Genomic DNA, 26,676 nt, shown 5'->3' with positions numbered 1-26,676 from the left:
GAAATTCATCTTATACAATCCATGTCACAAAATAAAGTTTTAACAAATTGTCGCGAAATTTTGTTTTTTGACCCATAGTGCTCTAATGTAATATTGCATTGCGTTGCCCGAGTTGGATGGATGTCGATTGCTAGAATAGCCAGCGTGATCATGCACAGATCCCACTTGCGTTTTTGGAGCTGAACTAACAAAAGAGTAAAGAGGAAATTAGAACAGCAGGTCGGTGGATATGAACACTGAAGCATATCGGATTTCATATAATCCTGTCAGTGAACAGAAAATAATAACTAGCGAAATTATTAAAAAAAAAAATACGAAAACACAGAGCATGTTATTGTTGACAGTCAGTTGGCTGTTGTAGTTTGTAACCCAAATTCTGGCAGCAACAAAAGTTTTATAGAAAATAGTTTGTGGTTAGCAGTTTTATAAAGGGCTCACGGATTGAATATCTGGGCTCCAACGTTTCGACCCAATTTGGATCTTTTTCAGGGATCTATTTTATTTGGATAGAAGACAATACATTGGACATTTGCGTCATTTGAGAAACATAACATGTAACAACAACTTGTAAAGAATTATAAGAATTATTCATGACTGTTCAAATCTTGTACAGACTGTTGTCGTATTATAAGAAAATGTGATGTTCTGTGAAAAACGCCGTCTCTAAAATATTATTTTGTCTAGTTTGTAATTGAATTAAAACTTACAGTTCAATTATAGGGTGTCCCAGAAAGTATGGGCACGACTTTACCATACTGCCATTTCAAAACCAGTGCAGATAAAAATCTAATTTTCACACATTTTATTCTTATACTTATCAAGAGCAGATTCTGAATTTTGAGCGATTTTTTTCGCGACCTGTTTGTTGATGGTGCTATACTTCTGAAAGCTCCTTTTATCAATATTGCACAAGTCGCGTTATATATGAGCGACTTTGTTGTACGAAATTTCAGCTTAATCATAAAGTCCGTACAAGAAAAATCCGAAAAAATATTAATCATTGCCGATACGATAAATGATCAGACAATCACTTATTTTATTCGAAATTATAAACCTAAGTATATAAAATTTAAAGGGAAACTAAAAATCCGATTTCAGCTGTGGTTGATTTATAAAAGGGTCAAATCCAATTCCTTGTATGTCCGTTAAAACATGTAAAAATCTAAAATTGTTGTTGCCTATCCCAAAGGAAAGCTGTTTGACATAAGTAAACTTGAAATGAATAATTTTTATTTGTATTTAAAATACCTAAAAAGCTATGATTTCGTGAAGTTATCTTATGTGGAGAGAAAAACTAGCGATTACTTAGAATTTTACTATTTTTTCAAATATTTCCTAGCAAAACCAAATGAAAATTTAAACAAAACTCATGTGGAACATCTAAGATCCAATGTACTTGAACTCACCACATCAAGGGATTTAGATAAAATCATTATTTACTAGTTAAGTTCCAACAAATCACAAAAGTAGGGTCTGTGCTGGCTAGATAAGAATTGATTTTCTAAAATCAAAAATTTCAATGTGAAAGGTTATTATATCAATCTAAATTTCCACAGGTTGCTTTTAAAATGTCCCAAGGAAAAATACAGATATATAAAAATATTGTGATTCTTGTAATCCAAGTCATGCCCATACTTTTTGGGACACCCTATATTTAGTTCTATCATCTGTAGGCTTCTACTTGTCTAGGCTTTCACCCACAATGCAACGTACAATACTTCGCATCTAACTTTTAATCTTCAGGCGCCTTCAAGCTAATATATTTGGCTCTTCAAACAGGTACGTCGGTTCAAAGTTCATGGGTTTTCATTCCGATTTACAGCTGGATTTGGACGGAGTAATCCGAAACCATCATATAGTTCCATCATGCGACGGCTCAAAATACACCATTTTCAATCCAGATTCAAATGGGCACCATGCTAAACACCAAATATATAATTCTTCTTTTTGTTTCTGGTATCACGTCCCTACTGGAACAGAGCCTGCTTCGCAAAGTGTTGAAGATTTCTTCAGATAATCCTGGATTCCCCAGGAATTTGTTCTGGGCGTTTAAAAACTCTTTCGTTGATTCCTCCAAGAGTTCCTGTTGAAATTTCGTCAGAGATACCCCCATGAGTTTCTGCAGAAATTATCCTAAGATATTACTTCAGTTTTTACATTAGGAAAATTCCTACAAAAATTGGTCCGGGAAAAGCACTACATAAATTCCTTTTGAAAATTCATAGATTATTCCAGAGATTTCTTCTGGGATTTTTTTTTCAAATTTCCCCAGAAAAATCCATACAGGGCTTTTTTCCAGAGTTTTCTCTCACGATTCCACCAGAAATATCTCTAGAGTGATTCTTCCTTGGTTTTCTCCTAGGATTATTACAGAGGTGCCTCGAGGAACCCCTCAGTGATTCCTACAAGAATTGCTCCAGAGACTCCTTCAGGGATTCCTTTGGGAAAATCTATACAGTGATTCCTACAATGGTTTCTTAAGGTTTTTCATCGGGAATTTCTTAATCGATTACTTCAGAAAAATCTCTACATGTTTTCCTCTATAAATTGTTCCTAGGATGAGCTGGTACAGTATCGACTGCATATATTAATGAAATATGCTTTTCGTCTACGCAGTCTTTATTATAAAAGAGCCATTGAAAAGCATTTTTTGATAATCCAGGGATTTATCCAGAATACTTGCAGGACTTTAACAGGGGTTACCTCTAATGACTACTCTAGAGTTTTTCTAGAGGTTTCTCCTGGAATCCCTCCAGCGACTTATCCAAGGTTTTCTCAAAAACACATCTTCAAAAAAGGAGTTCCTATAAGAATCTCTAAAAATAAATCGCGGTGGAAATTTTGGAAGAACTTTTATACGTTTTGTGTTTCTGTTTACAACATCGGATGTTTTTCACATCCAATTCACAAATGCAATATCAGAAATACTACAAATGTTGTAAAAAAATCTTTTCAGAAAATGTGACAATTTAAGAACAAATCCAGCTTGATAAGAAAATTTTATCAGCTTTTGTTTCAATATGGTCGGGTCCCTGGAAGAATTTATGGAGGAATATCAGGAGAAATCGCTAGAAGAGTCTTTGGTGAAATCTTTGGAGGAGTCTTAATAATAATCTCTGCAATAATTCCTCGAAAAGTTCCCTGAGGAATACTTGGAGAAATTCGTGGAGAAAATCTAGTAAAGATTTTACTGGAGGAATCTATGGAGGAATCTCTGAAGGCATTCCAGCAGAAGCTCCAGGCGAAATCGTTAGAGAACCCTTGTATAAATATCCCTTTAAAAATGCTTGGACTAATCCTTGGAGGAATCTCTTGAGGAACTCCTGGCTATGATTATTCAAGCCAAGAGCCACTAGGTGGTGCTAGTGAGCATAGAATTATTGTCGTTACTAAATAATTCAAAATTAGCAGTAAATTATATCTCGCGTACAGCCTTCCTGAGTCGAGTGGTTAGAGTCCGCGGCTACAAAGCCCAGCCATGCTGAAGGTGTCTGGGTTCGATTCCCGGTTGGTCTAGGATTTTTTCGTAATGGAAATTTCCTTGACTTCCCTGGGCATAGAGTATAATCGTACTTGCCACACGATATACGAATGCGAAAATGGCAAGTTTGGCATAGAAAGCTCTCAGTTTGACAACTGTGGAAGTGCTCATTGGAATGGTGAGGATGTAAATGCCAAGAAGAAAAAGAAGAAGAATAAGAAGAAGTACAGTATCATAAGGGCGTATCTGCAGTGATCGATTTTCTCTTTAGCTAATTACTTGGATGGGAAACTTTTTTCGACTGCTATTTTTGGCTCAGTGGAAAGTACACATCATCATTTATCGTACTGCACCATGAAATGTTTCAAAAATCGATTGAATATCGTGTAATAATACAAATAGAAATTCAACAAAGAGAAATCGATCACTGCAAATACGCCTGTATGATACTGAACGCGAGATATGGTGTCAGACAACAAAAAAGAGCACAAATAAAAAAAATATTGCATAAAAACTGAAAAACGAAAATAGCAAAAAACATACTCCGGATAATCGAGTCACCGGATAATCAAGTCTCCGAATAATCGAGTCCAACCTGTACTAGTCAATGTACATCTTTCCAAGTGGTCAGGATCATGCTCCACTAGTACCGCCTGGTGGCTAATTTTCAAATCTCATGGATTCACCTTAATCAACTGAACCATTTTGCATTTTGATTATATTTTAATAAATTGATCATATATAAAAACGGTCGATAATCTGAATTTCGGTCATAAAAAGAACCGTCGTTAAAGGAACAGTCGTTAAAAAAAGGTTGGAGTATAGTCAATTACAGCAACCGTTCGTTTCAAATCTTGGATGATACCCGCAATATCAGAATAAACATACGCGGATATCTTCCATGAGCTCACTGATCTCCCCCTGATTGTTGCAACTTTTTTTCCGGCATTCGCACTAAATGATCAGCTCACTTCTGTCTTTGAAGAATCTGTTTGGAGAGCCAAGCATAAGCGTCTTACACAGGACAATTCGACAATGATGTTCTATTTGGGCATACTAGCAATTATCGTCGCCTCAGCAATTCCGGCTTCACCTCAGTGACATATACCTTATGAACGAATTTAGTATCAATTTGTCCATTTAATCCGATTGCAAGGTATACGTTATGTTTAGTTTTTCGGTAGTTGATCTATATAGTGTTTTTTAATACCGATACGCATCATAGTAAGAAGCATCAATAATGCAGTAATAGAGGTTCCAAGCATAAACCGGAATGATATGCGGAGATTCTATGCAACGATCAATGGTGCGCGGCAGAATACCGTACCAGTGCCCGCCATGTGCAATGATCGAGAAGGGAATTTGCTGACCGATAAAACAGCGGTGGCTGCCAGGAGGAAGGAGCACTTTCAACAATTGTTGAACGGTGGAAATGGAAATGTAGCGAGGAACAGGATGAACATTGATTAAACTGTGGACCCACCGACCATAGGAGAGGGTAGAAAGGCTATCAACGAGCTGAAGAACTGTAAGGCTGCTGTGAAGGATCCTGGCCGAGCTTCTCAAGAGTACTTCTGAAGGTATGGGAAGATGAAGAAATGCCCACCGGCTGGTTGGATGGCCTCATACGCCCAACCTACAAAAAAGAGCACAAACTGGAGTTTGCCAATCACAGAGGATTTACCCTGCTGAATTCGGCGTACAAAATTCTGTCACACATCCTGTTTAACAGACTGAGACCGCTTGAGGAGTACTTCGTCGGCGAATACCAAACTGGGTTTCGTGAGGGCCGTTCGACAACGGACCAGATGTTTACCTTGCGAATGATCCTAGATAAAATCCGGGAGTGAAACTTGCACACTCACCCTCTGTTTATTGATTTCAAGGCGGCGTACGACTCAGTGAAAAGAAATGAGCTTTGGTAGATAATGTCTGAACATGGTTTTCCGGCAAAACTAATTAGGCTGATACGTGCTACGCTGGATGGTTCGGATCGAAGTGTTCGGATCGCAGACGAGGTGTCAACCTCGTTTGTGGCGTTAGACAGATTGAAGCAGGGAGATGCACTTTCGAATTTACTGTTCAACATTGCACTCGAGGGTGCTATTAGTAGATCTGGCGTGTAGAGAAATGGCACTGTTATCACAAGTTCGCACATGCTCCTTGGCTTTGCGGACGATATAGACCTAATTGGAATCGATCGCAGGTCAGTGGAAGAGGCCTTCGTGCCTCTGAAGAGGGAGACAGCGAGGATGGGCTGACCATTAATTCTACGTAAACAAAGTACATGATTGCATGTAGAGATAGTGGTAGGCTTGGTGGTGTAGGTGCTGAGGTAGTGTTTGATGGGGATGTGTTTGAAGTCTTTAAAAAATTTGTTTACCTTGGAACACTTGTGACATGTGGCAACAGGTTTCCCGCGAAGTGAAAAAACGTGTTGCGACTGCGAATAGGGCCTTTTACGTACTACGAAACCAGCTTAGGTCCCGCAGCTTGCAAACGGAAACATAATTCGCCCTGTATAAAACATTAATTCTTCCGGTGGCTCTCTACGGGCACGAAGCGTGGACGTTGAAAGAGGCAGACCGAAAAGCTTTCGGTGTTTTCGAGCGTAAAGTGCTGCGGACAGTACTCGTTGGTAAACTCGTAAATGGTGTGTGGCACAGACGTATGAATCGCGAGTTGTGTCAAGTGTACAAAGATACGAATATAATCAAGCGTGTAAAATACGGCAAACTTCAGTGGGCTGCTCACTTATTGCGAATGTTGGAAGAAAGAATTACGAAAATAATATTTGACAGGGAACCAGGTAGAAGTCGGCGGCTGTACGCTGCTGTACGCAGTGGAAGAGGACCTGGCGACCCTAAACGTTCGGGGCAATTGGAGAAGTTTCGCCCAAGACCGACGAAGATGGAACTCTACAATTCGCTCGGTAAGTAATGGCGTGACGCTACGCTGTAGCCATCAAGGTTTCAAGGTAGGTAGAGGTTTCAAGCATTGGAAATGCTGTTATTAAGCAAGTCGGCATTTGTAATGCTATTAAAATGCCTACATACAATTCTGATGCTGATTAGAGGCTTATTGTTCGTACTTATGGGTACTTAGGAAGTTTTAACATGTGTTTCAACTTTCATTCAAATATTGGAAAAGGAATATGGAATAATAGCTCATAATAAATCCCAATGGCTTGGGCGCTCTTCAAAAAGCGCACGAAATCGACAAAATAAAACACTGCTGAATACCATTCCAGCTTTCGGTTCTTTCAAAGCTTAATCCGTACCCTGATTTATTCTTTCAGCTACCCATACAAACCATTCACACATCATACACATAAAATCAAACGTGCTCAGTGTGGTAACTTTTCCTTTTAGGCCGACGAATTTTGTCTTTCGGCTGGTCCTCCATTTTGAAAAATTATACTGCCGGACAAAATTTACACGCGTCTGTTCGCCGCAAAGTTCGTCGAGAGAATCCCTTCATTCGTTTTTTCGTTTCAGTTCAACCCCAATCAACCAATGAGAATATATACTAATACACAGATTTATTCCCATCGTTAATCACATATACACATTAAACATTTCATTCATTCTACCTATTTCTCACTCACATTGATGTAAACTGACCCTCATCATCCTTAACGTACTCACATACACTAATGCACACGCCTGCTTTACGCACAAATTTTAACTTTTTTCTTTTTGATCGGGGTCTCACCGTTGGCTCATTATTGAAGCGTTTTTAACAAACGCTTCACATTCATCATTATGAGCATACCTAGCTTTTATGCATCAAATCGGTTTCACTAACACCATTATACCATTGCTATCGTAGCAAGCATAGATTTTGTTTTGTTTACTAAATGAAACGTCAATTCAAGTTTATTAAACAGTGAATCAAATCGGATAGCAAAGGAATGGTAAGTACTCTATGAAATTAACGTTTATTAATCCTTTTTCTCTTCCCAGGTTTACTCTACCACACTCAGCTTTAATGCTCATACTGAAATGAGACAATCCTCCGTCTGGAGTGTAATGAACTGCGAAGCTCTTCGAAAGAATAGATGAACGACAAGGACAACACCATACTGCATCATCACACCCTATCCATTCTTTTGCATCTTTCGCAATTGCTGCCACTGGTCGAAGAACAAAAGTTAATTGAATAGCAGAGATTTAGTGTTTGACGTGGTTTATCAGCATTTTCTCGATTTTACCCCCATTGAGCACAATATCGACACCGGGCTTGCACGACGGAAAAGCTCATTATCGATGCCCTGTGTCAGCATCTCTCGATGAGAGCTCAACTGCACTGGAAAGCAATTTCCCATAAGGGAAGAAATGCCCCAACCACATCATCGCCATGAAATATAGTAATTAATAATGCAACTTTTCGGAAAAACTAGGTCTCGGCAGCTGCATCGTAAACATGTATTGAGTAGTTGGTTTGAACAATCTACCGATAACTTGAAATTGCCCAGGCTTGCAGAGTAACCGCAGCTTTTACCATCTGTAAGAACACCGAGAGCTGATTGCTGGTTTACAACTATGTTCACAGTCCATTTTACGTGAATCCGGAAATTTTCCGACCGAACCAGCAACCACCGAATAACTTTCCTGTTCCGGGAAATTGCGGGAAAGCGGAATTTGTACGTACAGGTAGCCACCCGCTGGTTGCAACCAGGTTCTGTTTGTGCCCAATGTAGAATGTGAAATTTTGGACTTCCTCTCCCCGGATGATGATGATGATGATGATGACGTCGAAAGGCAGTAACGCACAAGTTTTGCTGGTGCAGTTTTTGTTTCTTCCTGACATGAGTTTGTTTTTAGATGGAGCAAAAAGGCAAAAATTTGACGTTTTTCGAGCTCAAATTTATGTCGGTAGTGTGTTCGAAGGAGTGTATAATTTTAATTAAAACAAAGTTGATTTATCATGGAACTCGCTAAGCAAACGCCGCACAGTGGGCAAAAATTGACCCGAAATCGTAGTTTTTAGAAGTCAATATGGTTGATATTATTATATTATATCTTATACATTTTCCTATTTCAAATCAATTAGTAATAGTCTCGTCATTTGAAGGAACATGCCCAATTTAGCCCTTGTTTGCACATTTTCTATATCGATCATTCGGTCGATTTGAGGTTGCCGAATCTGATGCCGTTCACAGATATGTTATGTTTCAGCCCGTCACAGTTACAGGTCGCCAAAGTTACATCAAGCACTGGTTAAATTGATGTTTAAATAAAATTTAGTAAGATTTATCAAACAATATAAGGTAACCCGGGGCAAGTGAGAATCCGGGGTAAGTGGGGCGTTTCGTCATAGCTCAACTAGGAAAAGTTTTTCATGGGGGTATTCTTCTAGGAAGTTGAAGATACAATGACAAGGAATGTTTTTAGTACTAAACATATTGTTATTTTTATTACCATGTGGTTCATGTAAAAGTTGTCAGTTCAGCGCCATTTTCAACTTGCATGACAAATTGTGACACGTTTCACGTCGTACATTGACTCGTAAAAAATAAATGTGTTTTAAATCGAATTTCCATCAGTAAGCTATAATCTTAGTATTATTATAAGCTGATAACGATAAACCAGTATTTTGTTTTCATTTCATATGAAATTTTCGATGGTCTATCTTACCCCAAAATATATTTGTACCTGGGGTAAGTGGGACCTATCAAAACAAAAACCAGAATCAAAACTTTTCGTACACGTTTCATACATTTTGCTAGAGAGTACCACTAAAACATTCAAACAAATGATTTTTATCAAAGAGATCAACCTCAAATTACGTAATTGCATAAGAGGGAGAAGAAAAGTGTTATTATTCTTTATTTTTTAATTATTTTTTTATTTTTGAAATACGACTTCAAAATTGAACAAACATACAGCTGAACTTTGAAATGCATCATGAGAACGATTACTTTTCTATGTTGTTTGAATTTTATTTGTTATTTCTACCAAATTAAGTAGTGATGGAAAACAATTCCATCCCATAAGGTGGTTTTAATTAAATAATAACAAAACATATTTATAATTTCGTCAATTATTGAATGTTTATGTGCTATATTTTAATTAACAACTTATAAATGATATATTTTGAACATGTTTAATTCCTCTTTACGCTTTTATTGAGGAATTTACAGTTAATATTAAATGTGAGGTGACATACTAGGTGACATTTCTTCCTAAAACGTAACGTATTTTATGGTTGGTCCCTTACGTACATCAAATATGTACTTAAAATTAAAAATCTATGACTTATCAATCCTATTATTGTAATGGTTGACTTACTGATGTGGATTGACGCATGAAACTGGATGTGTCCCACTTGCCCCGCTTAGCGAGGTAACTGCGTCCATTGGCTCATTCTAAAACTTTCTTCCAAGGTTTTCACAATTTCGAAATTATTCTATTAGTTTCATGCACACACCAGCAAATATGTTGCCAAAACGTGATTGTGTTGTTGGATTTGAAAAATATTGAAATTTGAAAATTTTATTGAATAATTTGTTTGAACTATCGTTTTTTTCGTTCCCACTTGCCCCGCGGTACCTTAGTGATCTCAACAACCATGCATGCAAAAAAGGGCTTCAACTTTCATTTGAGATATAATTTGATTGAAATTGCACTACTAAATTTTCATTAAATCAACTTTTCCAGCATGCTTGCAGTCTCCATGCAAAGTTCTTCGTTTCTCTTATATGGAAACATTCGAAATACTTTTATATACCATCAAATTCAGCAACATTGACAAATTACTATGAAGAATGTATAATTTTCTTGAGATATTGCATACCTGTAGACTAGAGCGGTTCAGAATTCAAAAATATTTTGAAATCAATCTCCCATATCTTCCTCACCATACTTACCATAAAAATAATGTTCTGTGAAATTTTCAGCTTTCAAGGTGGTGATTTAAAGGTGGCCCAAAGACAAAGTAATTTTGTATGGATATTACTATGAAGAAATTTTGAAATATGTGTTTGGAACATTAGCGTTAGTACTGGAATGTAAGCATAAAATCATCATCCCATGGTGAAAACTCATTTTTCAACCCATAATAAAGCAGTTTACTGAAGAGAGCAATTCAATCTGATGGATAAGTGTAGAGATATTTATGATTTTGTTTTCTATTATTTAGCTGAATGTGAGATTATAGCCCTGAAAATATATACAAAAATTCCAAACAAAATTAGTTCAAAAGCTCAGCAGCATCCTTCATTAAGGTTTGAAGAATGAGTATTCACTATGGGATGATAAGTTCGTACTTACATTCCTAGACTAACGTGTTTGGAACGTTTTTAATTCACCCGGATTACGGTTATCGAAAGTATTGTAAACTGTGTTGATAAATTAAACAAATGGCTTTTAAGTTAGAGGCAAATTACGCATGTTGCATATTAAACAATTGCCATACAAGCTGGTCAACTTGCATACAAGACTTGTAGTACTTACATACAAGTACGTACAGTACATACAAGACTTAAAAGTTTGCTAAAATCGTAATATTCGTCGTATACAAAAGTCAATATCTCAAAAACTAGACGTGCTACGGTAGTTTTAAAAACGTAAATGGGTTCTGCAACCCTATATTAAGTAAATATCTTCTCATGCATGCAATTATTTTTCCAACATCACTCATGCATATGGCTTAAGGACATTTCGTCGAATGACATTTGGTCGAATGACGTTTGGTCGAATTGCTTTGGAACATTTATTTTGTTAGAATTACGTTTAGTTGAACGGAAATGTGAATTAAAGCTTATTTTCAAATGGTTTATTGAAAGATCATTTGGGAAAATTGATTATTATAGTTTTCTAAGTTTTTTAAAGTTCGTATGATAACGTATTCTTCTTAATAATCTGATTAATTATCTCTGTTTAATGAAAATGGGAAATTTATGTAGTCTTATTTTTAAATTTCAAACATCTTTTTTTATTTATAATTAGAAGTAATGCCAAAATCTAGGATTTCAGTGATTGTTCCAATGAACTTTTACGAAGTATTTTTTTGTAAATTGACTGAAAAATTCAGCTCTAGTAAAATTATTATTCTTTGAAAATGTTATCGTTCTCTAAAAAACTGCTCAATAAGTTATTTTACTACTCAATGATGTGAACATAATGTTTTTATTATTTCTTATTCTTTTGAAATGTCATCGTTCTTCATAAGCATTCGGAGAATGTGGCCAGTATCTGAATTTTGGATTTGCAGCTTACGGACGTGAGTAAGATTTTTAAATTTGGAAATCAGAATAAAAAAGCAGAAAAAACTTGCTTTAAGGAAAACCTTTATGGCGAAGTGAAAGTTTGGTATCGGTAATTCTACTAATGGCCAATTGGCTTATTGTGCCTTCGTCTTAATAACATTCCGCAAGCGAATATATATGTCTTTGCTGACAGTGTTGATGACCTCGGGTGAATAACAGAGTTTGCGGTAGAAGCTATGAATTATTAAAAATGAAAATTGTGCTAATTGTACCGGGAAAGGGAAGATGAGTTGACTGAGGCGGGAAAAGTTGCTTTCATTTAAGATCTGCTTATCTCTTCTCGCAGAACAACAGAACATGCCTGCACGAAAAAGCAGCATGAAACGTCAAAAACGCAAGAGATTGATCAATATGTTGGGAGAGCGTCCATCAAATTTAATGACAAAACTTTAGCGGTCGCGCAAAGATTGTTGGTAAAATGGCTGAGTATCTTTCAATTAATCAATCACATTTGTATTAGCGACAAAATACTACTCTCAACGATAGTCAGACTAAACCTAACATTTTGTTTTCATACTATTTAGATTCGACCACTATCCTTTCCACGAAATGTCGGTTCGACCAAATATCATATGCTATCTATTGCAACTAAACCTTTTCGACCAAATGTCCATTCGACGAAATGTTCGTTCAAACAAATGTACTTTCGACCAAACGTCATTCAACTAAATGTAATTCGACCAAATGTTTTTCGATCAAATGTCATAGATTCCATGCATACAACTTGTACTTATAATAAATCATTGAAGACATTTAAGCGAGTATGCAGAAAGTGCAGAAAACGTCTGTCAAATTTATCATTACGGGTCTAAAGATTCAAAACATAATTCTACCCTACGGAGGCATGCTTCAAAGTGGACAGTTTGGAAAGTCTGGCTATTGTATTATTACATAAGTATGAAGTAGAAACATTCTTAAAAACAATTATTGAAAAATAAAATTGAAAAAAAAAAAAATGTTAGTTCATGCAGACTCTTCTCAGAATTCATACCCATGCATCTCAACTGCATCCAATCGTAATTTCGGAAGACCAAAAAAAAGGTGAAGAACGAAAAAGAAATTTTGAGAAAGTGGAAAATTTATTTGAAAAATATACCAGGGAGGATTGACTTTACTTATTTATAAACTGCTCTTATTCAGCAATACGTCAAAATTGAAGCTTTATTGCGGTTGTATTAAAAACTGCTCTTGAAATCAATTATTTAAAACAAATAGTTTTGAAAAGTTGTTTTTTACATTAAAAAAAATTGCATGGAACACTGTATGCAAGCTTTGTATTGTGGCCAACCTCTTGTTTTGAAATTTAATAGAAAAATGAGGTGCAAACGTATTCTGATTTCGCTCGTTGTTTTTGAAAACTATATATTTGAACAATAAATGTTTGGTTCTTATATACTAACTATAATATTTCGTAATGATAGGCTATAATAATATAGTAGAAGAATATTTTTCAGACTTCCCAAATTAACATCGAACACGTTGGCTCAGACGATTCGAACTCTCCTAGTACTCTGTTCTCGTGTTCAAACCGAAACACTTGAACCTGAACCTAAACCCAAACATGTGTAAAGTGAACATCGTTTCGAACACCGATTTGAACACTGGTCCATTTGTACCTCGGTTGCAACCGCGGTCCAAATCTTCGGCTTCCGAGATTTAGAACAATCACGCTAAATTTGTCACGCTCAGAAATGAGTGCCGAGTACACAAAATCAGCCTCTCTTCATGCAGCACAGATTCTGTGCAAAGGGGGCTGTACACAGTTATGTGCAAACGGTGGTAAACAAACCGAATGAGTGAAATGCGCACAGAGGAGGAACGCTTGGAATGCGGAATTCGCTTCCATGTTTGTTTTTCTTCTGAAAACATTAAAAAAACATTCCGATTTTAAAGTTGTTCAGAGATTTTTTCATTCGAATAGCCGAAGCGGAAGCAAATGGGGGAAAAACTTTCTCATTTGCGACCATCTTCCGGCTTTTCGCTGGAAAAAATCCTTGAAAACTCCCCATCTTACCAACGGCCAACTGTTTGCTGCCGCGTGGGAGATGACTGACAGTTCCATTTCCATCGATCCGCGCACAGCCAATGGCCAACACATCGGTTACACATAGCATGAGTGCGACTTACACAGAATTTTCACTCAGCCAGAGAGTCCTGCATTGTTTGCCTCATTCTGTGTAGTTTTAACACATGCGCTGCGTTGAGCAGGCTTAGCGTGATGGAACAAAGCGACAGACAGAAAACAGTTGAAATTTACGCTGTTATAAGTTTTTGAAATTTTAAAGTTTACATACACACGACGAAACACGTGTCAAATGTGCAAATTAAAATTGAAACTGTGAATAGAAACCACGTGCTCCGATGGGGATTGAACCGACGGCGCTTCAACCAACACGGGGTTGTCGAGTTCAGTTCGGCTTCGAGTGTCGGGGTCTCTCAAGGGGCTTCACGTGTGTGGGGCAAGGCGACAACAGTGCACGCTAAACTTGTCACGCTCAGAAATGAGTGCCGAGTACACAAAATCAGCCTCTCTTCATGCAGCACAGATTCTGTGCAAAGGGGGCTGTACACAGTTTTGTGCAAACGGTGATAAACAAACCGAATGAGTGAAATGCGCACAGAGGAGGAACGCTTGGATTGCGGAATTCGCTTCCATTTTTGTTTTGCTTCTGAAAACATTAAAAACACATTCAAATTTTCAAGTTTTCAGAGATTTTTTCATTCGAATAGCCGAAGCAGAAGCAAATGGGGAAAAAACTTCCACATTTGCTACCATCTTCCGGCTTTTCGCCTGAAAAAATCACAGAAAACTCCCCATCTTACCAACGGCCAACTGTTTGCTGCCGCGCGGGAGAGATTGACAATTCCATTTCCATCGATCCCCGCACAGCCGAAGGCCAACACATCGGCTACACACAGCATGAGTGCGACTTACACAGAATTTTCACTCAGCCAGAGAGTCCTGCATTGGTTGCCTTATTCTGTGTAGTTTTTACATATGCGCTGCGTTGATCAGGCTTAGCGTGTGTGTTTGTATCGTCTCGACCCAGGCTTGATAATACTCCTCAACATCATCAGAGTTCGGTGACATACTCTAGAGCAGCGTGTTGCCTTTGCCTCTTTTTGAGGGAGTGAAAAAATGCTAAGCAGAAAAGCATCGGAAATTGAGCGAGGAAAATGCAGCACAACACACACCAGAGTAAAATTATATCAAAAAAGATTGCCATCACAACTTCGCGAGGTGGGACGCTCAAGAGTTCCTTTGAAGCGTGAGTATCGCAACAAGAAAGAGAGAGAGAGAGAGAGAGAGAGTACTATAAAAAAATCCTCGCATTTTTTTTGCACTCTCACTCGAATCGCTTTGAGTTCAATTCTTTCTCCGCAGAAAAACGGCAAAATCGCCTCCTCCTACACAAAATCGGCCTCTCTTCATGCAGCACAGATTCTGTGCAAAGGGGGCTGTACACAGTTTTGTGCAAACGGTGGTAAACAAACCGAATGAGTGACACAGCGCACAGAGGAGGAACGCTTAGAATGCGGACCACGCTTCCATCAGAGTCGATGAATAGAGAGTTGCGCGAAGAGACTTCTTTGAATGTTTGTTCTTCTTCGTCTTCGAAAATAGCCCCTATCTGTTTTGCTGGTCTGCTCGATAGGTAGACGGTTTGACAGTTCGATAGGTAGATTTGGTTTCACTCTTCGCGCAACTCTCCATTCATAGACTCTGGCTTCCATGTTTGTTTTGCTTCTGAAAACATTAAAAAAAACATTCCGATTTTAAAGTTTTTCAGAGTTTTTTTCATTCGAATAGCCGAAACGGAAGCAAATGGGGAAAAAAACTTCCGTATTTGCGACCATCTTCCAGCTTTCGCTGGAAAAAATCCCTCAAATCTCCCCATCTTACCAACGGCCAACTGTTTGCTGCAGCGCGGGAGATGACTGACAGTTCCATTTCCGTCGATCCGCGCACAGCCAATGGCCAACACATCGGTTACACATAGCATGAGTGCGACTTACACAGAATTTTCACTCAGCCAGAGAGTCCTGCATTGTTTGCCTCATTCTGTGTAGTTTTAACACATAGGCTGCGTTGAGCAGGCTTAGCGTGTTGCATCGCAGAGGAGTTTCTATCAATCTTGGTCATAGTGAAATGGATTACAAAGGAAGAAGTGTGTTTTGTTTTGTTTCCGAAACGGTTGTCTACGTGATGGGAGATTTCCCAATCACAGTTTGATGTTACACATTGGCAATCGTGGCAGGTTTTGCTCCTGATATTCTTGTTCAGTACCATGCTAAAAAAATTAACCTTTTCATCTTGCGGAAATTATCGTTACTCATTGCGTAGTGTAATGAATTTAGTGCGACCGAGACGAAGCAAACCAAGATGGCTGGTAGGTATGTTTCATTATGTTGGAGGTTGTTGAAAGAAACGCTACAGCTAGTGAACAGACAAAGAGCGAGTTGAGGAGACCGATGAGAGCAAATGGGGTAAGTGCGTCCGACCACCACATTCCACTTATATTGTAAAGCGAGTTGAAACGAGCGCTTGTGAAGAGATAAGAAGTGCATTGAGAGGGACCACAGAAATTAGTAAGTAAGTGTGCGTTTTTAGGACCACTACCTTTGGCGAATGGTGTAAAATAGCGAGATGGGAGAATCGCTTGAAAATTGATTGATAGCGAGTTGAGAGGAAAGCTGAGAACAGGAAATAGGGTTAATGCGCGTTTTGAGGACCGCCACATTTCACGTGTTCATCTTTTCCACGCAGCAATAAATCAATCGTTTCTTTCACTCCATAACTGTTGGAGGTATTTCTCATCAATTGAAATGAGAAAAATATAAATGATCAGATCTGATCTGAGAAAGAGTTGAGATATACAGTAATGACCCGGTTTTGTTCACCCCCGATTTAAACATCCTTTTTTGCCCGATTTTGTCAGCCTAAAATTAATATTTATTTTAATCAGACTAAACACGTATATACTGACAATATTGGGTGCATAAAGTCAATTATGACATTGGCCACATCTATACAACCATCTAATGACCGGAATATTGAAATTTGAAAATAACAACCATTATCCAAGAAACTGATCAATGTTGGATAACGGTACATAGAAAATGGAAGTTAACAAAAATATATGTTATGGACAAAATCATAAAACTAAGTCTTTAAGTTAAAATAAAACTTGCAACCAATCGAAAACAATTTTCCCGACTTTATCAACCCTAAATGCAGCCTGGGGCTGACAAAATCGGGACATTTCTGTATTCCATTTCTTGGCCTCAGGTTGTTACAGTTGTGCTTCTGAACGCATGAGATATGTACTGTTTTCAAATCTAGTTTCAGCTGTTTTAACGTTAATATGTGCTGTATTACTGGGTTCTAATGCTTGATGGAAGTTCAACGCATTCTATCAATCTTCACACCTACAGCCTACTGGTTGTGGGAATCATAGGAATCCGTGTAATAGGAGACCCAGGGGGTTGCCAAAGACGTCATCTTTCTAGGTGGTCACCCGACCAGTGGATTACATCAAAATTATAGCACAATTATATCAAGATTTGTTACAAATAACAAATTTTGTTTAATTTTTGTTATGAGTTGATGGAGGAAATTATAAAATAATTAAAACAAAAAACAGTTATAATAACAAAGGCTGTTTCAAATTTGTTTCAATTCAAAACATATTACAGTCAACTTTCGTTCGTTGCACTAAGACTGTAGCTCACTTAGTGAAAGACTTTCACTAAACGGGCTGAGTTTTTAGCTGTCAAAGAACATAGAACAAAAGAAAAACAGAGCTACCCACATTGATAAATTGCGTCTTATGTCAGAAAATGACGTTTGGCTTTGGGTGGGCTATAGCCCAACTAACGGGAGCCCAATTAAAACGTAGCCCACTTAAAGATAGTGCAACGAACGAAATTGGACTGTAATAACACAACTTATTATTGAAAAAATTGAGAAGAATTGCTTATACTAATTTTTGACATAATTCTGTTATGGAAAATAACAAAATGAGTTATATTTTTGTATGATTTGAAGCATAATAAGTTACATTTTTGTTTAAATTATAATATATTTTGTTACAATTTTGTTTAGTGTAGAGAAAATTATGTTATAATTTTTGTTGTTGTAACTATCAATCAGTTAAGTTAGACAAATGGGCTAACTGAGTAACCAAATCTGTTACAACTCGGTTGTAATCCATTGGTCTGGCAGGCTACTGAGCTAATCGAAAAACAAAAGTTTCATGCTAACTAGTGCCGCCTGGCGGCGTAATGACCACTAGACCAGAATAATACACGAAACGACACGTTAATGCTTCCAGCGGGCGATTTGCCCTTTGAAGGAAGCACCACACTAAGACAACGGACTAGCATGCAACGCCCAGTGGCACAGTCGAAATACATTGCTGACGAAAAGTTTTCCTGACTGAAGCGGGAATCGAATCCACGCCCTTTGACTCGATGCTTGGTAACACTAACCGCACGGCCACGTAGCCTACTGCCGTCCCTTATTTTTCGAAAATGCGAAATGTTATAAGTTCATCGTTGTAAAGTGCTCGTTTTGCTAAGAAAAAAATTAGGTAAAAATTTGAAGTCCGTACGTGGACGTTAAGTGGTCCCCCAACGACCCTAAAGGTATTAGATGCAAATGACCCCCGTGCGCCAAATCAAGCTCACTGCTTTAGTGTACGCAACATGAGTATGAAAAGCCAAAAGTAACATATTGATAATCAGCATAGAGTTTTAAGAAAAAAATATTTTATACTGTGGACATCTTCATAACACTGCACGCTAACATAAAATTCAGAACTACAAGGAGATAATTCAAAAATTACGTAACGCAACAGGGGGAGGGAGGGGGTCTACCGTAATTTTACGGTCCATACAAAAAATTTAAATTTTTCATACAAATACTGTTACGTGGGGGAGGGAGAGGTTCTAAGATTGGCAAATTTTGCGTTACGTAATACAGCCAAACCTCTTTTTGCGCTCACTTTTTTAACGCTCCCTCTTTTTGCGCCCCCTCCATTTACGCTCCAAATTCCAACTTACGTTTTCTGTTTTTACGCTCGAAATAACAAATAACGCTCCCTCTTTTTACGCTCCAAAAATTCCATTTGCGCTCCTGCCTGATAACGATCCACGAGAACCAATTTGGTAGCGTATTTGTGGAACGGGACTGATGCGTAGATGCCGGAAATCGATGTCTAATGACATTTCGGCATCCAAGATGGCGACTTCCGGTTTGGGAAATTAACTTGAAACCCACTAAATATGGGTATTTTTGGAACGGGACCGATGGGTAGATGAAGGAAATCGATGTCCGACGCCATTTTGAATCCAAGATGGTGACTTCCGGTTTGTGAAAATCACTTGAAACGCATGCAATATGGGTATTTTCGGTACGTGACCGATGCATAGTTGGCGGAAATCGATGTCTAACGCCATTTTGGAATCCAAGATGGCGACTACCTGGGTTTTAATCGATTTCCCCCGTTCCAAAACCAAACCGCCAGTCACCATTTTAGATTCCAGAATGGCGTGAGACATCGATTTCCGGCATATACTCTTCTGTCCCGTTCCAAAAATACCCACATTGCATGGGTTTCAAGCAGGGTTCTGAATTTTCATATCAATGATGCGAAATCTACGATTTTTCGCACGTAAGGAAAATGCTTTTTTATTTTTATTAAACGAAAATCACTCCACTCTGGGGATAATTTATTGTTCACTCCATCATATTTTCGCTCACCAACTGCTCCCGAGAATTATCACTAATGTGGATAAACAAAAACTAGTGCCGGCAACGGGATTCGAACCTGAAACATTGCCAAAAATAACCGCAACGCGTGCACGCTAACCATACTACCACACCAACTTCACGGACGGAGTGGTTAATTTGGTACATTAAAGCAATTGCTGCTCGTGGCGATGGATACAGGAAAAGTTCTCCATGGATCGGAGAAAGAGAAAACAAACTTCTCACAGCTGCGGAAATGTGCAATTATCTATTTTCGCTCTGTTTTGTGGACGGATAAAATCTCAAGGCAGCTGATCGCTGAAAATTTCTGTGAGGGATAAATCCATTATCGTGAGAGTGAGTGAGAATCCGGAAGCCTGGTTTCAAGTGATTTTCACAAACTGGAAGTCGCCATCTTAAATAGCAAAACGGCGTTGGACATCGATTTCCGTCATCTTCAAATCTGTCTCATTCCAAAAATGCCCATATTGCATTGGTTTAAAGTGATTTTCACGAACTGGAAGTTAGCATCTTGGATTCAAAATGGCGTCAGACATCGATTTCCGGCAAATCCTAATCGGATCCGTTTCAAAAATATTGCATGGGTTTCAAGTGATTTTCACAAACCGGAAGTCGCCATCTTGGATTCAAAATAGCGTCAAACATCGATTTACGTCATCTACTCATCGGTCCCGTTCCAAAAATACCCCTATTTGGTGGGTTTCAAGTTATTTCCACAAACCAGAAGTCGCCATCTTGGATTTCAAAATAGCGTCAGACCATGGTTTACGTCATCCCTATGGACCAATGCACGAGTTCACTATTTGACGTTTGAGCGGTGCCGTGTTATTTATGTGACCATGGCAACGAGTGAATACGACACGACCGATGCACGAGTTCACTAATTTGACGTTTGAGCGGTGCCAAATTCATTCGTTGCCATGACCACGTAGATAACACGGCACCGCTCAAACGTCAAATAGTGAACTCGTGCATCGGTCCATTGATACCCTTGAGAAGTACCACGGATGAACCCCACCTCTTCGCAAAACTTCTCAAGAAAAAATTAAAAGCTTATTACGCTCTCTCCTTTTGCGCTCCGATTATTTTTGCGCTCCCCCAGTTAGGGGCGTAAAAAGAGGTTTGGCTGTATTTGAACCATACCAAAGAAAACAAACTTCTATGCTGATTATCAACGCGCGGAAAACAATTTGTCACTGGTAGCTTTTATGAGTACGTGCACTAGAGCAGCGAGCTCGATTTTGCGCACGGGTTCATCTTCGCCTAATACCTTCAGGGCCGTTGGAGGACCACTTTTCGTCCAGGTACGAACTTCAAATATTTACCTGATTTTATTCTTACCAAAACGAGCACTTTACAATGACAACTTAAAACATTTCGCATTTTCGAAAAATAAGGGATGGCCTAGTGAACAACTCTTCCGAAGACGCCTACCTTCCAAAACAGCAGGATTTAAAAGTATCATATATTGCAATTTTTGCACTCTTATCCCACTAGGTTCATAGGGTGCAAGTTAGACAAAGCTACCTACCGGTCAAGTTCTCAATCAAGTGAGATGATTATTAATTCCTAAAGGTTGATCGTACTGAGTACTGAAACTTTACCCAAGACAGTACTACGCCATCTCTTAAGGCATACGAAATTTTCCACAGCACTCCCAAATTGATGAAGCCCTGGGTCTCCTATAACGCTTGACTATGTCTTATAGGAGTGCGTGTAGGAGGAATGCGCGTTATATGAATACGTTCAATAGGAGACCCGGCTGTATCTTTTTTTTTTCTCCAAGGCATTGTGATTATTAGAACTTTTAAAGCCGTTTGAACTACCAAAGGCCTTCAAGAACGTTACCCTCATAAACTAGTTTATTTTTTTTCATTCAAACTAACCTACTACAGTTAAGTCTCCTGTAAGACGCTGCCACCCACTTTCCTCCCGCTACAATTACTTCACAGTTTCTTATGGGATGAAACTGATTTTGCATTTGTGGCTGACACAGAGTTTGAACTAATTTCCAACCGAATTCCACCTCAATCGCTTGGATGGATGGATTCTCATCAAAAAAATATCCAGCCCATATCCAGGGTCCTCTCTTAACCTAATAATAACGTCCGCTGATATCAAGCAAATCCATGCCGAAGGTGTCTGAGTTCGATTCACGGTTGGTCAAGGGTCCTTTCGTAATGGATTTTTATCAATTCCCAAGGAATAGAGTATTATAATACCTACAACATGATAAACGAATGCAAAAATGACAAATTTGGCAAAGAAAGCTCACAGTTTATAGTTGTGGAAGTCCTCATACTACTAAGCTGAGAAGCAAGCTCTGTCCAAGTTAAGACGTAATGGCACGGAAAAAAAATTGAGCAAACTTTGGATACGGTTCCATGAATCCTGACCATACTCTGAAATGATTTCTTATGAAATCGGCGGATTTACACTATAACTTGTGATTGTTAAAAAAAAAAAAAAACAAATTATTCACCCTCGAAGATGATAGAAAAATTGAACATCATCCCAGTGCAGTGTACTCACCTATCACGTTGAGCTCGTAGGACAGCGACATTTTCGGCTCGGTGTTGATCTGGCACTCGTACACGCCCGAGTCCCGCACCTGCGGATACTTGATCTGTAACGTCCAATTAATGGAGTTTTCCGGCCGTATCACCTGCAACCGAGTGGGCGCGTGTAAGGATAAATGAGAAAAATAAATCACCTTTCCATAGTGATGGAACATAAGGCAACGCCATTTCGTGTGAGCGAAAGGGCGACATAATGCGGTGGGGGGATGGGGGAAAGGTGGTCTGTCTGTGGCAGTTGGGCGTCGGGATGGAGGGAAGTTAATTAAAAGTTTTATTGGAAAACTGCGAGTTCGAAACAGAAGGACCTCGTTTGCCATACCAACCGTCTTGGCTACACACAATGCATGGAAATAAGGATTTCGGGACTGGACGGTAATTCAGCGTGTGTTCTTGGAATTATTAAGGAAAGCTCGGTCACAATACGTACCTGAAATCGCTGATCTGATGTGTAGGTCGAGGAGCCAGTCGTGAGGATATGCAAGTCTCGTTTCCTAATCCAGGCAACCTGCAGTGGCAATAGAGTACGTATTAATTGATATAAAATTGGGATTTGGTACAGATAACAGAATCAAAGCCAGAGCAAGCTACTTTTTGTCCATATTCAACGCACATTTAGACTTATGCAACTCAGCTTTACTTTACTAAATTTAAAGTCACAACAATCCATTATTATGACACCAGCTAGCAAGCAGCTTAACCACATCGCAATCAATTGCTTGTCAATCGACAATCTCTTCAAATTGACTGTGAAATGATGAAAGCATGACGAAAGACTACATCGTACCAGACAGCAATCCGTGTTTTTCCTATCTCTCTTTTGAGCTTCCTACCGGGAAGGAATTTCACTTTGGATAAGGCTGTGAAATGTCCTGACGGGTGCCATTACCGTTTCCATATGAGCTGTGCAAGAAGATTTCCTAGGCCAGCCTTGTAAAATCCATGTTGAGTGATTACTCGCTTAGGGCCAAACGACATCGTAAGCACATGGATTGCTTACGTCCTACAGTAGTACAGTAGACCGAATTACAGTGCTGGTGGCGAAGAGCGGCGCAAAAAATAGTTACATTAGTGACCAACAGTGACTAACGGTGGGCCCAGATTCATCAAGACCAAGTTAAGAATCGTGGGATCGAATCTCACTAGTCGAGGATCTTTTCGGACTGAAAATTTTCTCGATTCTCAGAGCTTAGGGTATCTTCAAACAAGCCACATGATAAACATATTAAAAATGGTCAAATGGCAAAGAATGCTATTAGCTAATAACTGTGGAAGTGCTTATTAGAATATTAAGCTGAGAAGCAGGCTCTATCCTAGTTAGGACGTATCGCCAAAAAAGAAGAAGAATCAGAATGATTCTCAAAAAATGACATGAAAATCAGAACTTGACCAATTTAATTACACTTCTAATTCAAATTCAAGAACCAATTCATAATATTCTCTATAAATGGCTGCTCAAAATAGTTGAACAACGGACTTATTATCAAAAAAGTGACTTCAATCGAAATGCTTGAAAAAAAAATGATCAATTCACTAAAAATGGACTCGCCCCCAGCCCTGGAATCAATCCAAAACCCACTCCGTTCGCCCGAGATCAGCTTTGATTGAAGCAGAAGTGTGCGGCTATGTGTCATAACACAGCGTGTCACAGCCCGGTTGCTTGCATGTATCGAGATTATTGAAACGATATTGCATCTTCCAGGAAAATTGTATTATACGATGGGTTGGTTCCTGGTCTTGCTTTCGAAGCCGAGGATAACGCAACTCAACGGATGTTTGCCGATGATGCCGATAATGACAATGAGTTTCGACTGAGTTCTGGGCTTACTTTGCCCTCTGGGGCATTCAGCAGTTGCCACTGTCGAGTTGCTTCTATTGAGAGATTTGTGTGGATATGTCGCTTGGTCGGCTGAGCATCGAACACAATGTACATGGACATCGGGAATTTGATTCTGCGAAATTGAATTGAGCAAATATTGCAAGATTTCTCTTGTTGTTCTGCTCCCGGTGAATACATTAATAGAATGTATGCAATATCTAACTTTGATTTGTTATCTTGGTATTTGTAGTCCTGTGATTGTTGAGAATGAACAACAAGCATTTAAATTTTGGTCCGAATAATCAAAAATTTTTACTATATTTCGGAAGCGCAAAAATATATTCTTGACTTAGAATATAAATGGTCGATAAGCATAGAAAGCTCTTAGTTTATAACCGTAAAAGAACTCGTAGAACACAAGGAGAAAAGCAGATTCTGTCTCAGTTAGAATCCAATGCCAGTGTAAGAAAGATGGAGAACTGCTTATTTGTCTATGAATAATACTGTGTCAAAAAAAAGTTTGTGCTTCTATTTTAAGGAGTTTTGAAGTGCACAACAACTTGTTCTTACCTAAAGATTTTTTAAATTATATTCATTGTGGCATTTCGGTTTGAATTCCTCGATAAACTACAGTAAAAATTTATTATATTTCTGGAATGGTTCCAGTTATTTTTGAAATAAGTAATGTGAGCATCGAAAGCCCCTTCTTAAAAAAATGGCATCCTTCTTTATTCACCACTTTAAAAGCTTGGAAGAATTCTTTCAAAAGTCTTTCGAAAAATGTGGTTGAAGTGTAATAAATTTGGGATAGATTCTTACAGAAATCACTGAAGGAAACCTGACAGGAGGCAAAATTGAAGCATGGGTTGAGAACTTTCCAAAATGACCATTCAAGTTTTCATATTTTGGTAATAGATGGCAACACTGCTCGATTGTTATCAAAAGAGCCAATTATATGGGGGTGTGATATGCAAATACCAATAAATTTTAAAGGTAACGATACCGAATGATCACCGTAGTTGAAGGGAATGTTGTGTGCTATACAGTCGGCCGAAGCACAAATGTTCATGTGGCTGGCAACACTGTTTAAAAAAATAAAGAAAAGATCAAAACCACAAAATTTGAGAGGAATAGAAAAATAGAATGCTTAGCAACATAGCAATACTCTTCAACTGTATTCCAGCAGTTCATGAAGGGTTCAAAATTTTATCGTAGCTGGCAACACTGCTCAAGTGAAATTGCGCCACTTGGTACTGCCTAGTGTGCATGAAACTTTTGTTTTGCGGATATCTCAAGATTCTGACCACTTAGAAATATGGCGTCTTGTGCAAAGTTGTTCAGTAACACAAGGAATATCATTATTCAAGTCAAGAAATTCTAGATTTTTCCGCCAAGCGGCGCAAGTGAACATGAAACTTTTGTATTGATGATAGCTCAGGATCTTGACCACTTAGAAATATGGCGTCTCGGTGAAATTGTTCAGTAGTTCAAGGACTATCATTATTATAGCTAAGAGATACAAGATGTTGCCACCAGGCGGCGCTAGTGAACATAGAATTTGTACTTTCCGGATTGCTCAGGATCATGACCACTTAGAAAGATGGCGTCTTAAGTAAAGTTGAGCTACTCAACAACTTTGCCGAAGGCGCCATCTTTCTAAGTGGCCAAGATCCTGAGATAATAGCAAAACAAAGGTTTCATGCTCACTAGCGCCGCCTGCTGGCTAAATTTTGACTCTCATGGCCTTTATAATGATAGCGCTTGAGCTACTGAACAACTTTGCCGAAGACGCCATCCATGGTCAGGATCCTGAGATATCCACAAAACAAAATTTCGATGCTCACTAGCGCCACCTGGTGGCAGAATTCCGCATTTCAATGACCACTACTGAACAATTTTGCCGAATATGACCCTCTATTTTGAATACTTTTTAAGATATTAATCATTTATAAAAACAGTCGTTAATCTGAATTTCGGTCGTACAAAGAACCGTCGTAAAAAAGGTTGTAACAAGAGGTTGGAGTATATTCTAAAATGTATTAAAAAAATGAACTTTATACTCATGGCCTCAAAATTGTTGGCAGAATGCAAAGAGATTTGCCTAAAATAGTTTCATAGATTTTTGTTAATTAACAAAATGTTGAAAGGTTTATTTTTAATTAGTAGAAGGAATGAAAGATATAAACCGTTCGAGAAGCCTGTTTATAATCACTGAATAATTCAATGAAAAATTCCAGAAAACCCTTCTTGAAGAATATCTATAGGAATTTCTCGAGAATTCGTGTGTTGAATTTTAAAACTAACATCCGAAACAAAAATTTTTTAGCTTGGTAATATTTATGGAAATATCTTTCAAGAAATTCATGTAATATTTCATAAGGTAAATTTTGTGGTCTAAATGCAAAGTTTTAGAAGAAATATTGAAGCTTTAACTATGCTTTTTAAGGTTTTTGTGTTTATTTGAATTTCAACCTAAGCTTTAACAACTGGATATATTTTGAAGGACTATAGGACAATTCAATATTCAAACCAATACTGTATATTTGACACTTCACTGCTCTAGGGTTTCTTTACCACGTTCCTCCATAAAATAATCCTTTCCCATATATATAAAAATCATTTAGATAATTTCTTCCTTGAGGCTACCTTAGGGCATCTACACCGGTGGTCCAAATCACAGCATTGTTTCAAATTTTTGAACCATGTAAAAATTATAGCTTGCACCGGAGTAGCAAATGATGTTCTACTGCCTGG

General features: G+C 38.3%; 1 protein-coding gene across 3 annotated transcripts in view; it reads right to left on the bottom strand.

Annotated features, from left to right (window-relative positions):
• LOC5571839 (zwei Ig domain protein zig-8) overlaps positions 1-26,676 on the bottom strand; it is a 372,596-nt gene that overhangs the window by 84,775 nt on the left and 261,145 nt on the right. For all 3 annotated transcript variants that reach the window (XM_021841480.1, XM_021841482.1, XM_021841481.1), the window contains 2 exons: positions 22,534-22,611; positions 22,060-22,192 (listed from right to left, as the gene is read on the bottom strand). In XM_021841480.1, coding sequence (XP_021697172.1) covers positions 22,060-22,192; positions 22,534-22,611 — 211 coding nt within the window. The remainder of the gene's footprint in view (positions 1-22,059; positions 22,193-22,533; positions 22,612-26,676) is intronic.

Source organism: Aedes aegypti, chromosome 2, assembly GCF_002204515.2.
Source record: "Aedes aegypti strain LVP_AGWG chromosome 2, AaegL5.0 Primary Assembly, whole genome shotgun sequence".
Lineage (NCBI taxonomy): Eukaryota > Metazoa > Arthropoda > Insecta > Diptera > Culicidae > Aedes > Aedes aegypti.
Note: the sequence above shows the minus strand (reverse complement) of the source record. Positions and strands in the feature narration are given on the sequence as shown.